The sequence below is a fragment of the Montipora foliosa genome, chromosome 9 (assembly GCF_036669935.1).
Source record: "Montipora foliosa isolate CH-2021 chromosome 9, ASM3666993v2, whole genome shotgun sequence".
Lineage (NCBI taxonomy): Eukaryota > Metazoa > Cnidaria > Anthozoa > Scleractinia > Acroporidae > Montipora > Montipora foliosa.
Genome location: NC_090877.1, coordinates 10,977,271 through 10,992,270, shown reverse-complemented (window position 1 = coordinate 10,992,270; position 15,000 = coordinate 10,977,271). Strand labels below are relative to the sequence as shown.

Here is a 15,000-nt window from a genome sequence, read left to right as displayed (position 1 = left end):
AAAAACAGCATGAAATAACCAAATTTAGGTTTTCAATTGACATTAGCATGACAAACGTGAAGCCAAGTTGTTCTCTATCTTTACTTAACAACCATTCTTGCCAATCCAGTCCCCCTCACTGATACTACACAACGTGAACATGGTAGTCCAATCATAAGATACGTGGGAAATTGCCGTAGCTGTCATCACTAACCAAACTCCCTATTAAAGCCCCTCGCATGCACAGACAGTCTTAACCAAACAAGCTATTAACAAGGACGGTGCCTACTATTGTTATTGCACATACATTCTGCGCATCTAGAGAAACTCTGGTTTCCTATTGGTGACGCTTACCAATACAGTAACAGACTGAGTGATTTTCGCGTGATTTAAAACTTTCTGGAGAAAGTAGATCTTAGTAAGTACTCTTGGTATTCAAAAAAAAAATTGGGAGTAACCATGCATTTTTTAAAAATAATTAAGCTTCAATTTGAGAAAGAATGCCATACATTGCTTTGTATTTTAAAGCTTTTTACAGATAATTATTATTAATCAATTATCTTTGAAAAATGCGTGGTTACTCCCAATTTTCATTTTGGGTTTCAATATAACACTTGTTAAGATCAAAATTTAGCTGTTTCCTCTCTTTGATGAGGGTCCAGGTATTGGCTGACAGCCACTCTTTGTGTTGTCTAGTTTTCTTCCCCAGGACCCCATTACATGTGACCTTCCAGGTGTCCCTAAGGCCACACCATGTCTCCTCTACCGATTCTTCTGGTTGGTGGGAGAGTGCGCTGAACCGGTTTCTCAGTTCACATTGGTAGACCTCAGCTTTTGTTTTGTCTTTCAGGCTGTGTACGTTGTATTTGTGGGATGGCCTGTCTGCTCAGTCTCTGTAGACTTTCAGCTTGACTTTCAGGTCTGCCACCACCAAGTGATGGTCCGAGGCTGCGTCTGCTCCTCGTTTGACTCTGACGTCCAGCAAGCTTCTCCTCCACTTTCTTCCGATGGTGACGTGATCGATTTGATTCACAGTCCTCCCATCTGGTGATGTCCATGTCGTCTTGTAGATCTGCTTGTGCTGGAACACGGTGCCTCCAATGACCAGGTCGTTGAAGGTGCAGAACTCAGTGAGTAGCTCTCCATTCTCGTTCTGGACGCCAACTCCATGTTTTCCCATGACGAGTTCTCTGTTGGTGTTGTCTGCCCCCACTTTAGCGTTGAGGTCACCCATTAGGATCTTCAGGTCTCTTCTTGGCAGCTTATCCATCACTGCCTGGAGCTGTTCATAGAATGCCTCCTTTTCCTCTGTCTCTGCTGCGTTGGTGGGTGCGTAGCACTGGATGACGGTGACTTTCCTCCCCTTGGAGTTGAACCTTGCCGTCAAGAGCCTCGGTGATACTGGCTCCCAGGAGAGTAGTGCCTGTGCTGCCTCAGGTGTCAGAAGCAGGGCTACTCCATGAAGGTGTGGGTGTCCTTCCTCATAGCCAGAGTAGATGATAGTGTCACCACTTGTCAGTCGCGTTCGTCCAGTGTCGTTCCAGCGTTTTTCACACAGCCCTAGCATCTTGAGGTTGTAGCGATGCACTTCCCTGCTCACTTGTGCAGATTTCCCTGCCTCATATAGGGTTCGGATGTTCCAGGTCCCTATTCTGGTCTTGATTTTGGCTGTCAGAAGAGTAGTCTGCACACTGGCTTCCCGAAGGCTTTCACCAGCCCGCATCATAGGCTCTACTGGAGAGGACTCTCCCGGAGCCAAGTTGTTTTCTGGATTTGTTGTTGCGGTTTCTGTAACAAGTCTGTTTCCCGGGACTGGGGTGTTAGCCCAGCGCCCAACCCCCAGACCTGGAGGGCCGGTTGGTTTGGTGTCTGAGTTTTCCTTCTCGTAGATGGATTGCCGACCAAGGCTAACGAGCTCCATCCACTCGTGGTTTAGAATCGGAGTTTTCCTTCTCCTAGATGGACTGCCTACCAAGGTTATCGAGCTCTCCATCTACCCGGGATTTGGAATCAGAGTTGTCCTTCTCCTAGGCTATGTCGGTCCGCGGCACCCTATTCCGTATTATTCAGGTGCAACCCCCCAAAGGGAGGGCTCCCCTATCCGCCACCCGGGGGACGCGCCCCTACGCTGTATAGCCGTATAGCCCCAGCTAAAGAACGACAACCAGACCAAAGACCTGCAACAGAAGCAAGATCTACAGGCCCAGTACTGGGAGCTGAACTGACCGGTCAAGAAAAGCACCAGAGCAGACAAGAGGAGATTCATACATGACCTCACAGAAGAAGCAGAACAGCAGCTGGCAAAAGAGACATGAAGAGGCTGTATGAGATCACAAGAACACTGTCAGGGAAAAACAAGGCCCCCTCAAGACCAGTGAAAGACAAGAACGGCGAGACCATCACAGATGAAGCCAAAGAGAGAGCAAGATGGGCAGAACACTTCCAAGAGATTCTCAACAGACCCCCACCTCAAGTCCCACCTGACATCCCACCAGCAGCAAACCAGCTAGTGGTGAGCATCAATCTACCAACCAAGGCCGAGGTCAGCAAAGCTATCAAGTCCTTGAAGTCAGGCAAGGCAGCAGGCCCAGACGGCATTCCACCAGAAGCACTAAAGGTGGACGTCCAGACCTCCACGGAGATAATCCATCCACTCCTGATGAAGATCTGGGAGAACGAGCAGATCCCAGTGGAATGGAAGAAAGGGTACCTGGTGAAACTGCCGAAGAAAGGGGACCTGTCATCATGCAACAACTGGCGGGGTATCATGCTGCTCTCCATCCCAAGCAAGATCCTGACAAGAATCATCCTGGAGAGAATCAAGAAGGCCCTGGACGAAACTCTACGAGAGGAGCAGGCAGGTTTTCATCAAGACAGATCCTGCACAGACCATATCGCCACGCTGCGAATCATCATTGACCAGTCGCTTGAATGGCAGACCCCACTGTACTCAGTATTCATCGACTTCCAAAAGTCGCGGATTGTGACGTCATCTGGAGGCTAAATGCAACACTACGGCTTCCCCCCCAAGTTCATTTCCATCATACAGCAACTGTACGACAACTCCAGCTGCCAAGTCATACACGACGGAAAGTTGACGGACACATTCCAGGTACAGACCGGTGTTCGTCAAGACTGCATACTGTCGCCGACCATCTTCCTTCTGGTAGTCGCCTGGATTATGAAGCAGGCAACATCAGATAAGAAGACCGGCATCCAGTGGACTTTCACCAAACAGCTGGAGGACCTGGACTTCGCTGACGACATTAGCCTCCTCTCACACAGACACCAGGACGCACAAGAGAAGCTGTCCCGCCTTGCCGAAGAAGCTGAGAAGACGGGCCTCAATATCAACATCAAGAAGACGGTGGTGATGCGAATAAACAACAAGAAACAAGACCCCATCACACTCCACGACGAAGACCTGAACGAGGTGGAGAAGTTTGTCTACCTGGGCAGTGTCGTCAACACAGATGGAGGAACAGACGAAGACATCAAGAGCCCGATCAACAAGGCCAGACATGCATTCAACACCCTCCGCCTTATTTGGAATTCTTCAGCCCTCTCCCTCCACAACAAGATCAGAATCTTCAACACCAACGTCAAGTCTGTCTTACTGTATGGCTCCGAAACATGGAGAACTACTAAATCAAACACCCACAAGCTTCAGACCTTTATCAACAGATGCCTCAGAAACATCATCAACATCAGATGGCCAGACGTCAATTGACATCTTTAATCTCTGCGACTGTACACAAAACCGCACTCAACCGACACTGTAGGCAAAAAGTCAAAAATCCTGTGAAAAAAATGTCATTGGTATTGCAACATTAATTTTGATTTGATTGCTTTATTTCGGACCAATCACATTTGCTTAAATTACAATCCGTCAATAGCAACGAACGGTTTACAAGTGAGAGTTTATGAAACGGTTGAATTTTGTTATTATCGATGTTAAAATAACTCACAAACAACACAAAGTATTTGAAATTTATTGTTCTGAAAGTCGATTCACAAGTAGTTAGAAATGATAAACTTCAGCAATTACATGTAATTGGGAGATTTCAGACCATAAGATTTTCTTGAGACCAGGAGATACCGTCCAAAATCTGGGGTCTCCTGGATTATTATCCGGGAGGTTGACAGCCCTGTTTTACAGTCTGCCTTTGCAATAATAGAGCACAGTTTAACCCTTTAACCCCTGAAGAGGCCCCAACTGACAAGTTAACATTTAATCATCTTTCATTAGAGAGAGTAAAATAAATAAATTATTTATTATTTATTATAATTGTATTAAGTATCCTTCTTCGGGGGGGAAAGGGTTAAAGGGGTCCTACCTTGATGTTGTTAACAAAAATGAACTAATAACATTAAAAGATAATTAATTTCCTTGCTATAAGTAAACAGTGTGGTCCATAACTGGAAGTCTGTACTATACCATCAGATACACTCACTGGATAACAATAATTAAGGCCTTGTCACCAATCAAACATGAGAGCTTGGTAACGAATTGAAAAAATAATGAACTGTATTTCAAACAACTTACCTGACTAGCAAATACTAATGCATTGGTTTCTGGTATGTCAAGGGAATTGCTAAAGAGACAGAAATGTAATATAAGATGAGTTAGTGGAGTTGTACAATTAGTACAATTCATTATTGAAAGTTTGCGTACCTGGCAGGAGGTTTTAACGTCCAAGCTGGTGATGGACACTGATCAATAAAACATAAAAGAAAATACAAGAAAGTTGAAGTCTTATCTAGATCACCACAGTTAAGCAGCAACTTATAAATACATGTAAGCAGGTACAAAGAAAGCCTACTGTACAAAAATCAAAGCATTAATTAAACAGGGTTTCATCCCATAACCATGTGATGCAATATCCCATTTTCCAATTCTCAAGGCTGGACTGGATCTACATGTAGCATGAAATGGAGGCTAATGCCAGCAAATCTTAATTTGTTAATTTGTGTGTGAAAAGATTTGCCCTGCGCATTAGCCTCCATTTCATGCTGCATGTAGATCCAGTCCAGCCGTGCGAATTCGGAAATGGTCTATTGTGCCACACTGCTCTACTAATAATTGAGCTATCAAGCCAACTGGGAGCCAGTCAATTCACTGTGAGTTGGGGTGAGGCTAAATCGCGTGGGTGGGTGGGTCGTGGGTAGGTGGGTCGTGGGTCGTGTTTGTTTGAAGATAAAAAAAGATATCTATTAGCTCTCTCAGTGCTTGGTCCAAATTTGTCTTAGGTCTTAGGTCTTGTCTGTTTCGAGAATTTCCAGTCGTTGATAAAAAAAAAAGGATTAGGGTTAGGTTAGGGTTAGGGACCCATGACCCACAATCAACGACTCACGACCAACAACCCACGACCCACAACCCACGACCCACGACCCACAACCCATGACCCATTACCCACGACCCACCCACCTACGCCACTTAGACACTCTCGTGAGTTGTAGTTGTATCCCACAAGAGGCAATGTGTGTATTTTGCACTTGAATTATGGTTTGAGCATATTATGGTCTCCCTCATAGGGAATTCTGAGGATTTATTTCTGTACCTTTCTGAAAAGTTAAAAATTATGCTGATCGTTTCCCTTTGAGTTCCTTGAACTTTTGCTCCATTGACGATTAGCATATTTCGAACTTTCTTCCTAGGGTTGCCCCCAAGTCTAAAACTGCATGTTAAGAACATACATGTACATGAATTTGTATGAACATGCCAACTGGAATAAGGGATTGCAGTTCTAACCTCTGTTTTATCAAGAATTTCATCCCACCTCCATCCATGAATTTCAGAGGATCCTCCACTAAAGAGAGACATGAACACAATGGGTCATTTGCATAATGGAGACCCCTGGGAGTGAGACTCTGTCTAACGCCAGACTATTTTACTCCTCAACTGGGGACGTCCTGGGACGTTAGAGCAGGGTTCGTACACCTTTTCATACCAAAAATTCAAGGACTTTCAAGGGCAGAATTTTGAAATTTCAAGGACCTCTTTTTCATTTTCGTCGAAGGAATTACCCATGGAAATAGTCTGAGTTTGTATGACATGACTTGAATGGCTGATTATTTTCAAAAAAGTTCTCAAAGATCAAAAATGCAGGTCAGAAAAAATTCAAGGCCTTTCAAGGACCAGGAATGAAGAGCAGAGATTTTCAAGGACTTTCAAGGCCTTGAAAATGTACTCTCAAAATTCAAGGCTTTTCAAGGGTTTTCAAGACGCGTACGAACCCTGTTAGAGGTGTCAAAGGGTTTTAATTAATAAGTGGCTACAACGACCAATTGTCCATTTTTAAGCAATGATGATGACAATGACATTAATGCTGATGATGACGATAAGGATTGCCATTAGAAAGATGTGGGAGGAGAAAAAATGTTCCCCATACATGTAGGTAGGACAGAAACCTTAAAGCCCTTGGGATTGACAAGTCCATTCAGCTGCTTTGAAAACTGCATTGTGTCCGAACAGCAAGGATCCCACAGAAGGTACTTTCAGACTGTATAGCAGCACTACAAACAAACAGGCTTGCTACATGTAGAAGAGGAATGCCAGTTGTAACTGCAACATCTTTTATTTATACAAGAAATAATGTCATAGGCAACGTACATGTACAATCACTGTGAAACTGTACAGACTGTTTGTATTTACTCATTAATAATTCTACCTGATAAGAAACCTGTCTATAGATATAAGACTGTAAATTGGACCACTATGACCTGAAACCGAAAAAAAATGAAAGAAGACTATTATTTTTATAGTAAATAATAACAATTAACTTGGTACTTACTGTAAATCATAAGCTTCCATTCAGACTATCCCTTTCCTATTAAGCCAAAAATACTTCCTGTAGATCTCTTCATTTCGAAAAAAATATCAACCACTCTTTAACACATCAAGCAATGTCACAGTGGTAGTGAAAAACCCACTAAATTTTATATCTCAGCAAAGGTTAATGCAGATTAATTCCAACCCTCCCGTTTTGGCTGGAAAACTCCCCTTTTCGGCAAATACAGTTTTTCCAGCCTCCTGTTTTTGCTTAATATTCCCCCGGTTTTTTAAACTTTTTCTAATTAATATGACTGTGTTTTCTTTGTTTAACCAGCCTTTTTAGCACAATTCTTTGCCATTTTTCAGTATTTAATAAATTGACCTTGAAAGTGTCAATAAATGAAGCCCAATGCTTGACCAAACTCCTGTCCATTTTTATTTTTATGCTACATTCCCCATGCAAGCAAATATTGTTATAAAAAAATGTAATATGGACCAATAGGCCTTAAGCTTAACTGCCTGTTAAAAACTCCACAGACTATTTTCCATTGACTGTGATCTCAAAATGCAGGAAATGGAGTCTTAGAGGCACGTACATATATCTTGACGTTTTTCCCACGGAAGCAATGCAATAATAGAATCATGGCTTGCTCGTTCAAAATTACTAACAGGGTTGTAAAGTCCAACATGCACAATAATGTTCACCTTGGAAAAGTATCAATGGTCTTTTGTTATGTGAAGTTGCATCTGGTGCCAGAGCAGCAACAACACTGAAAACAGTACAAACATGAGCTACAAAGGAACCCACAACTTGCAGCACAATAGGGGTGATGAATGGTAAAATCAGACCCTTGACGAGATGCCGAGACTCTTGTTTGTGAATCTGAGACCGAGACCAAAACATGCAAGACTTCACACCAAAATGAATGCAATATAATTGACACTTTGAAACTCGTCACAAAGACTGTCAAGATTTCAAGATCAGATGAAAAGTTTGCAAGTGCCAAGATTTTGGGAACACCATTCACCACCCGTTACAATCCATTTAAAATACTTGAAAAAACTGCTAAATTAATTAACTCTGCCACATATTGCATAAGAATAAAATCCAATGACATTGTATTCTGACTCGTAGTGTCAGGGTATTCAGTAGTTACAGCACTCCGCTATAGATTTATAATTTCCTGGTATAGCTCTGACCTGGTTGGATGTCTTTGGAGAAACAATGAAAACTTCACAGACTGTCCCTTGTCATAAAGGGATAAGGCAACTGAACATGTAAAGTTTTTAAAAGTCATACAGTAGGCTGTAGGAAGATCGGTGTCAAAATGCTATGTGCTTTCTTGTACGTCTAGCATTCTTCCTCAGACAGCAATTGGTTGAAATAATTTTATTTAGTCAGGAATTTTAAGTACCATTGAAAGAGAGCAGGCAGTGTGGCCTTGAGAACCGGACAACCCAGGTTCAAAACCCGTTCTCACTAACCACTAGTTGAATTTGATCCTCGTCATGGTACAGTGTTCCTGATTCAATTTGTCGGAGCCCTGCACTCGGCGGGTCTAAAACACAAGTCACATTCCATAGGTCACTCATGGCAGGTCATTGTTTTACCTTTTTGAAAGTAACACAAAACCCTCAATTTGGATAACCCTAGGCCTGTGTTTTAGACCCGCCGCCCTGCACTTTAAATAGCCAACTGGTTTGTCTCCAGTCAGATGGGATTCTTAATAATAATTAGTTGTTATTGTTGTTGTTGTTGTTGTTCTGTTCTGTTGTTTCAATGATTGTCTTTCAATGGACCTGAAACTCCTGTATGGGGAGTGGTCAATTAAGTATGTATGTTGTACGTAGGGATTGTAAACTGCAGGTTGCAAGTCTGTGACTGTTTCACCATGGCTAGATGTATTAAAATAACCCAAACCTTTACTAATGCAAACATTAGACCTAAACACTATGCTTAAGATAACGTTTAAGCCTATGGTAAGCACTTTTGTTAAGGTTTGGGTTGTTTCAGTTATGGGAAAACAATGACCTGCAACCTGAACTTTGCACCCTCCGTGTTCCATCTACACTGTATGTACGTATAAAGAGCAATTTCCGTTTAGCTAGATCTATGACTGCCCGATGTGAAAGTTATTATATCTTATCTTTACAGGTTGCACAACAAAAGAAGCGGAATGAAGTTTCGTAACAAACTGTGGAGCCGCGGAACTTGATTTGACTGCGTATACAGTAGTAGGTACCCTACCTAAAAACAGCGATGTGTCCAAAGTTGTTACACGCTGCTAGAAAGTTACCACAAGGCGAAAAGGCCGTAGCAAACACCGTTGTGTGAAGTTCCATCCGTCTTTTAAAGATCTGATCCTAAAGGTAATCGTAAAAATATTTTTTTAGTGTTGACTTTTTTTCCAAAAGCAATACAATTAGGAAAAACATCGCTGTGTTCTCCTACAGACAGCTCACCTTACGCTCAGCCGCCATTTTCTTTTCAGGTCACGTTGTTTCCCGTTACACGACATAGCTAACTTTTGTCATGGAATACCGCCGGGCAAAGTACCGCTGGCTGAAGTTCAGATCTAAAACATTTAGTCGGAACAATACGAAGATTTCTTTCATCGTTCTTGCGTCACTGGAGGGCAACGCGTCTTTTTAAGATTTATATGATCGGTTGAGCATCAGACTACTGTGCGGGAAGTCGTGAGATATAAACTCTGGCCATACCAACCCTCAGGGGCCAGGGCAGGGGCGGATCCAGAAATTTTTGATAGGGGGGGTCCAAACCTTGACTCAGAAAAACACTACAGAAACGTTTTTCAGATTAGTGGCAAAATAGAATGGCTCTCCATCAAAAAATAAGTCAACCAGCTGAGTAATAATAGGCGATCCTGCAGATGCGAGAATTTTAGACTGAAACAAGTAGTAAAAAAAAAATTCGGTTAGGGAAGGGGGGATCCGGTTCGGTCCCCCCCTCCCGCGACCCTCCCCCTGGATCCACCACTGCAAGGATTGATCGATAAGTAACCCTCCCCCTTATGTGACCAGGGTTCGATTCCCAGACTCGGCCTCACATGATGTGACTTGATCTGTTTTTTTAATTTCTCAGGGTACTCCGGTTTTCCCTTCTACATTTGATTTGATTTGCCACGGTTAATTTGTTGATTTCGGTTTACAGTGTCCAGCTCTGAAGACTAGTTACTTAAAGGGGCTATGTCACGCAAAATGGTGTAATTTCATGACACCCAAAATGCCCAAAAACGTAGAATGAAACATTGCAGTAACCACTTAAAACTGTTGACCAACATAAAAGAATTACAGCAAAAGAAAGGAGATGGAAGTATGGATGGACAACTTATTTAACGTCAGTAATTCCTCTACCCTCTAGTGGGTATTCTACAATGAAGCCGACGGTGCGCTCATTTTACCCCCTTCTTTCCATCAGTCCTCCGTTTTAAGGATATTTAATGCTACGTACGCTACACTGAAAGGAAAGAAGTCGAAACAAGTAAGTGAGATCCTGGGATCGAATTCGGGACCTCATGCACCAAGGGTGCGCACTAACCGACTGCTTTTAATGCAAGGTGTCAAGATTGAAAAGGCCCACCTTTTTCAAGTTTATGACAAATCGCCTGGATAAAAGGTTGCTTTGCTCATCGTGGTGGTCAATAAATAACAAAATGTATAAACGTTTGAGTCACGATGGGAATCCCGAACCATCGAGTTTGGATTCGAGTTCGAGTTCGAGTTCGAGTTCGAGTTGGACTTCGAGTTGGACTTCGAGTTAATAATTAAAACGCAAGTATATAATTGATAATAATGTATAATTATTATTTATTATTAATGTTAATAAGCAAAGAGATGTACAAGCTGGGCGAAGAACAGGAATTCGGGGCAATAATAGGATTTTTTATTTTTTTTTTCATGTAGTTTGAGTAATAAAATTGCTGACACATTAAAATATAGAGCAGGGATATAGGTTTTCAACAATGTGTGGTACCTTTTGTCACTGCGAATGAATAATAACAAATTGTCCATATTTGGGGTCATGGCCCATATATTTACTAATAGACGATTTCATATTATTCAGAATTAAAAATAATTTTAATTACCTCTCTACATTTCATTTCGCTCTACAAGACAATCATAGGCACTTGCAAAGTAAAAACGCAACGAAAGTGAACTACGATTGACATTTAAAACGAGCTGTCTTCTCACAGTCATGATCAGTTTCTAAAACATTTGTTTTGGACAAAACATCAACTTTCAAAAGAACAAATTGTTTATTTCTCTACAAACTGATCTGTCACTGTAATCTAAACTGTAATCTGCTACGTAGACAATAGTTGCCGGTTTTTTCTAGTTATAACCGAGGAAACTATAGGGGAAGTGAACCTCACTTTTTAACCGTAACTTTCATGTTGATTATTTTTTTGGGCGAGATCTGGAAAAGGTTTTGAAAGGTCCTTTCACAGTAAAATTGGAAAACAGGTAACTGTCTTCTTTTTCCTCCAGCTTCTCAGCATTCCTGAATGTCGCCGCTCCTGCGGTCTAGATTTTGCCTTCCGGACCCCGAGTACGGACCGTTCCGAAATTTCCAACTTTTCCAACGTTTCAAGCTTTTTGTTGCACCGTAAAACAAAGTAAAATATAAACATTTAACACAGAGTCAAACAAGTAAGGATTCCGATAGCTCAATTTTGGACCAAAATGTCAAACGCGCGCGTACGCCACATTTGCATTGGCTCTTTGCTGGGCTATAACTTGAAGAATACCAGACGTGGAAAGAGGATATCGAAAATGACAAAATGGGCAACTTTGAATTTTTGGAGAATTTAGAGGATTTCCATGATGGAAAATGTTGCTGGAGAGCAAGGTCTTTCTCTTCAACAACTTTTTCAATACAAATGTTCTCATTTTCTTAAAAATTCAAGCCGTCATAAAAGTCATTCTTTAATGCCAGGGGCTTCAAACTTGGCCATTTTGATATTTTTGACATGCTTTTTCAATTTCCGGCCCACGATTTTATGAAAAGTAGGTCACGTGATGGTCTAGCTATTAAGGGCCTGTTAAAATTTAAACACAAAAGTTGCTTTGAAAATAATACTGTAGAGAAAAAAAAAATAAACACGTTATTTGCAGGCTTTGGTCGTTCCGTATCGATTACGGGGCCTAGGACCGTACTGAAGACCTCGGGCACCTAAGCCTCAAAATATTTCCTTACAATGCTAGGCCAAAGTTGAGATGCAAGGTATCTTTATGTGCCACTAGCACTTTCTTAACAGAAATGGACACTGCTTTGATTCAAATCCTTTCTCTTCATGAGAGATCGTTGGTTAGCATCATGGATCATGGTTAGCATTTACATTTCAAGGAAAAATATTCCTTGTCATACTATCGTTGGTTTGTGCCCTCCCGTAAGCACAAGCGGTCCTTCGGAAAATGTAAGTATCTCGGCGGGCTCTGGTTTTGCGGGACCTACCCTACCCTACCCCTCTGTTTCTTTTTGGGGGGAGGGGGGGTTTATTTTTATAGTCAACTTTAACTCGAACCCTAACTCGAAGTCCAACTCGAAGTGAAGTCCAACTCGAAGTCCAACTCGAAGTCCAACTCGAAGTCCAACTCGAAGTCCAACTCGAACTCGAACTCGAATCCAAACTCGATGATACCTTACTCCCGGTCACGATGTGGTCACTTAGGTTGTAGACTGCGACGTTTCGCGATCGACGGCTTACTGCTGGTGTCATCAGACGAAATAGTCGACTGGTTACTTTCCCTGATAATTTCGAAAATCCTTGCTATTTTAAATCCTTTTTGTTGTTCAGGTTTCGATGTGGATCTGGTCCGGTACGTTGTGCATCTTCTTACCTTTTTTATTAATTAGCATTCCTCCACCCCCTCCTCCCACGTTACCGCTTTGTAAGAGTCGAACTCTCCTTTTTACGCCTTCTGCTACATTACTTCTTTTAAATTCTTTGTAATTTTTTTGCTAATGGTAAGATATATAATTGGAGTAGTTGCGGGTAGTTTCTTGCGTTATAAACTTTTTTTGAATAATGTATGTTGCAGTAGATCTCAGCGCAGTCGAGAGTCCAACTTCAAGGGTTGCCTATCGTATCTCCGGCCACAGCTGTCTCAATGATAAAAGGGTCGCGCTAAGTATTTTTTTAACAACAGAGAACATAATAGATTCATTCTTTGAAAAGCCTTTTTCTCTCAGATGCCTCGATATAGCAACACACCGTAATTTGTAGCTGTATTCGACTCCTCAATAACTAGGCAACTATTGGCCTGTCACTTTGGGTGACAAAGTGACTTACATAGTCATACCACTTACCCAAGTTTGTCAATATTGTTTCGGTTTATTGCGCCTGAAAGTCTGAAAATTAGTAGACCAGATACTTTTTCTGGTATCCGATACTGCTAGTCATGGCGATTGACACATCTTTTGTTTGACAAACCAATGCAGCTATCATTCAGCCTCGGTGAAAATTAATAAAGTTAAGTTGAGCATGTGAAATAATAAGAGCTCGGAACTCTGGAAAACTCATTAGCGATAAAAACTAAAATTTGGCTTTAGATTACAGGGCAAACTAGTTATCGTAAGCTAAAGAAATTAAGTAGAGTTGACGTTTCACCATCTCCGCCGGAAAGAGTTCTAAGGTCTGTAATTAACGCTCGAAGCCTCTCTTCAGTTTCGGGAAACCAATTAACCTTTTGTCAAACAAGTTGAGACTAAGTTGAGACTACATGTATAAGGTTTCGTGTTTTACTTCACACAAACGGATTATCACATATTCTTTTCAAAGTTTTCCTTGTCTTTTTTTTCACCTGGAACAAAGAATAACTGATAAATTGGTGAGCTTCATAACAAAGAATATAATAGAATCGTCAAAGAGCCTAATTGTATTATGTGAATTTACGCTTTCGCTATCTATATAGATATAACAATTTGTATCTCATACATATGAATACTTTTACGGTTATTAAAGTCAGTTGGGCCGATGACTTCAGTGAACGTGTTAGGCGAGGACAAGTGACAGAATCAAGCTAGAATCACGAAAGGTAAGAAATCAGTTTATGTTAACCTGCCAGGAAAGAAAAACCAGTTTTAGTTTTAATGTCAAAAATAGATGACATGGAAAAATATCCATTTTGGTTTTAGAAGTATAGGAGGTGAGAAAAATCAATTTCGATGGCGGAAAAAAGATTGAACGAGGATGATCGGGCAGAAGAAAGATAAGGCTCTTTTTCTGACAAGGAAATTTGACAATTGTAAAAGAGATTCACAAAGTTCTCATTCAACGATATTTTGTATCATAGATCTAGAACGTTTAATATAGAAGAGTATTGATCATTTATTTGATATGATTGCCTTTACAAATGATTATATGCACTGAACAATAGCCCAGTGACCACCACACATCGGGTCGAAAGCATCGCCAGTGGGACTTTTTTCCGTCCCTGAATTTTTCAGGTCTCTATAAAGTGATAATAATTATTGCTTAAATTGTTGAGCTGAGTGCAAGGATCACTCATTTCTCTCAATCCTCTCCCCTTTTTGTCGATTACAAAGGAGTTTTATCAAAACGTTTAGTTTAATATGAGCTTAGAATTTTCGCGCCTGGAAACGCTCTTAAGGTGTTCTTACGGTCAGTAATGACACGTAGTACTCAACGCGGACATAATACGATCGCAGTAATACTATTCGATGTAAATTCAACTTATGCGATATAAGAGCACAGGGTTCCTGTTGTTGTGGTAGTCAGAACAAATGGGTCAAATTAAGTCACTGGTAAAAGCTTTTGTGCTGACCTCGTCTCACAATGGTGAAATTAATGAACTAAACAAAACCAAATAGTTTCATTCTTTGACCCAGGTGGAAATCTTCTTTACTGATATGCCTCGATATAGCAACACACATATTCGATTCCTTAGTAACTAGGCAACCATTGCCTGACACTTTGAATGACTTATTGGTTGACATGGTCGTATCACTTAGCAAAGATTGTCAATATACTGTTTGGATTTGTTGCGTCTGAAAATCTGAAAAATGAGCAGACTATTGTAGGAACTTTTTCTGGTATCCGATACCACTACTAATCATGGCGATAAATACCTCTTCCCCAGATGGTTTACTTTGCCTATGATTCAACCTTGAATCAACCTGAAAATTAAATTTAACTAAATGTATAAAAGTGTTTAGGTTTCTAAAGAAACTTTGGTGCTGCGTCGATGGGGAATTGAAACAC

The 15,000-nt window shown here is 41.2% G+C and overlaps 3 protein-coding genes across 5 annotated transcripts in view; 1 reads left to right on the top strand and 2 right to left on the bottom strand.

Annotated features, from left to right (window-relative positions):
• LOC137969925 (THO complex subunit 6 homolog) overlaps nucleotides 1–9,246 on the bottom strand; it is a 13,953-nt gene extending 4,707 nt beyond the window's left edge. The window contains exons 1-7 of the mRNA XM_068816333.1: nucleotides 9,218–9,246; nucleotides 9,003–9,118; nucleotides 7,460–7,524; nucleotides 6,651–6,702; nucleotides 5,732–5,789; nucleotides 4,655–4,692; nucleotides 4,526–4,574 (exon numbers count right to left, since the gene is read on the bottom strand). Coding sequence (XP_068672434.1) covers nucleotides 4,526–4,574; nucleotides 4,655–4,692; nucleotides 5,732–5,789; nucleotides 6,651–6,702; nucleotides 7,460–7,524; nucleotides 9,003–9,118; nucleotides 9,218–9,235 — 396 coding nt within the window. The 5' untranslated portion in view covers nucleotides 9,236–9,246. The remainder of the gene's footprint in view (nucleotides 1–4,525; nucleotides 4,575–4,654; nucleotides 4,693–5,731; nucleotides 5,790–6,650; nucleotides 6,703–7,459; nucleotides 7,525–9,002; nucleotides 9,119–9,217) is intronic.
• LOC137969923 (craniofacial development protein 2-like) lies at nucleotides 745–2,091 on the bottom strand. Its single transcript, XM_068816332.1, has one exon. It carries the CDS (start codon nucleotides 1,970–1,972, stop codon nucleotides 866–868), a length of 1,107 nt encoding a protein of 368 aa, XP_068672433.1. The 5' UTR covers nucleotides 1,973–2,091; the 3' UTR covers nucleotides 745–865.
• Nucleotides 9,247–12,447: 3,201 nt separating the features above from the next.
• The window catches only part of LOC137969894 (uncharacterized), a 16,217-nt gene continuing 13,664 nt past the window's right edge, over nucleotides 12,448–15,000 (top strand). The window contains exons 1-2 of one of the 3 annotated variants that reach the window (XM_068816300.1): nucleotides 12,448–12,595; nucleotides 13,741–13,813. The gene's annotated coding sequence lies outside the window, so the exon portion shown is untranslated. The remainder of the gene's footprint in view (nucleotides 12,596–13,740; nucleotides 13,814–15,000) is intronic. The other 2 variants (XM_068816301.1, XM_068816302.1) reach the window with 2 other exon arrangements.

Bases quoted from the DNA above. Each gene is read 5' to 3' on its own strand.
- LOC137969923 (XM_068816332.1), bottom strand. From the start codon at position 1,972: ATGGAGAGCTCGATAACCTTGGTAGGCAGTCCATCTAGGAGAAGGAAA.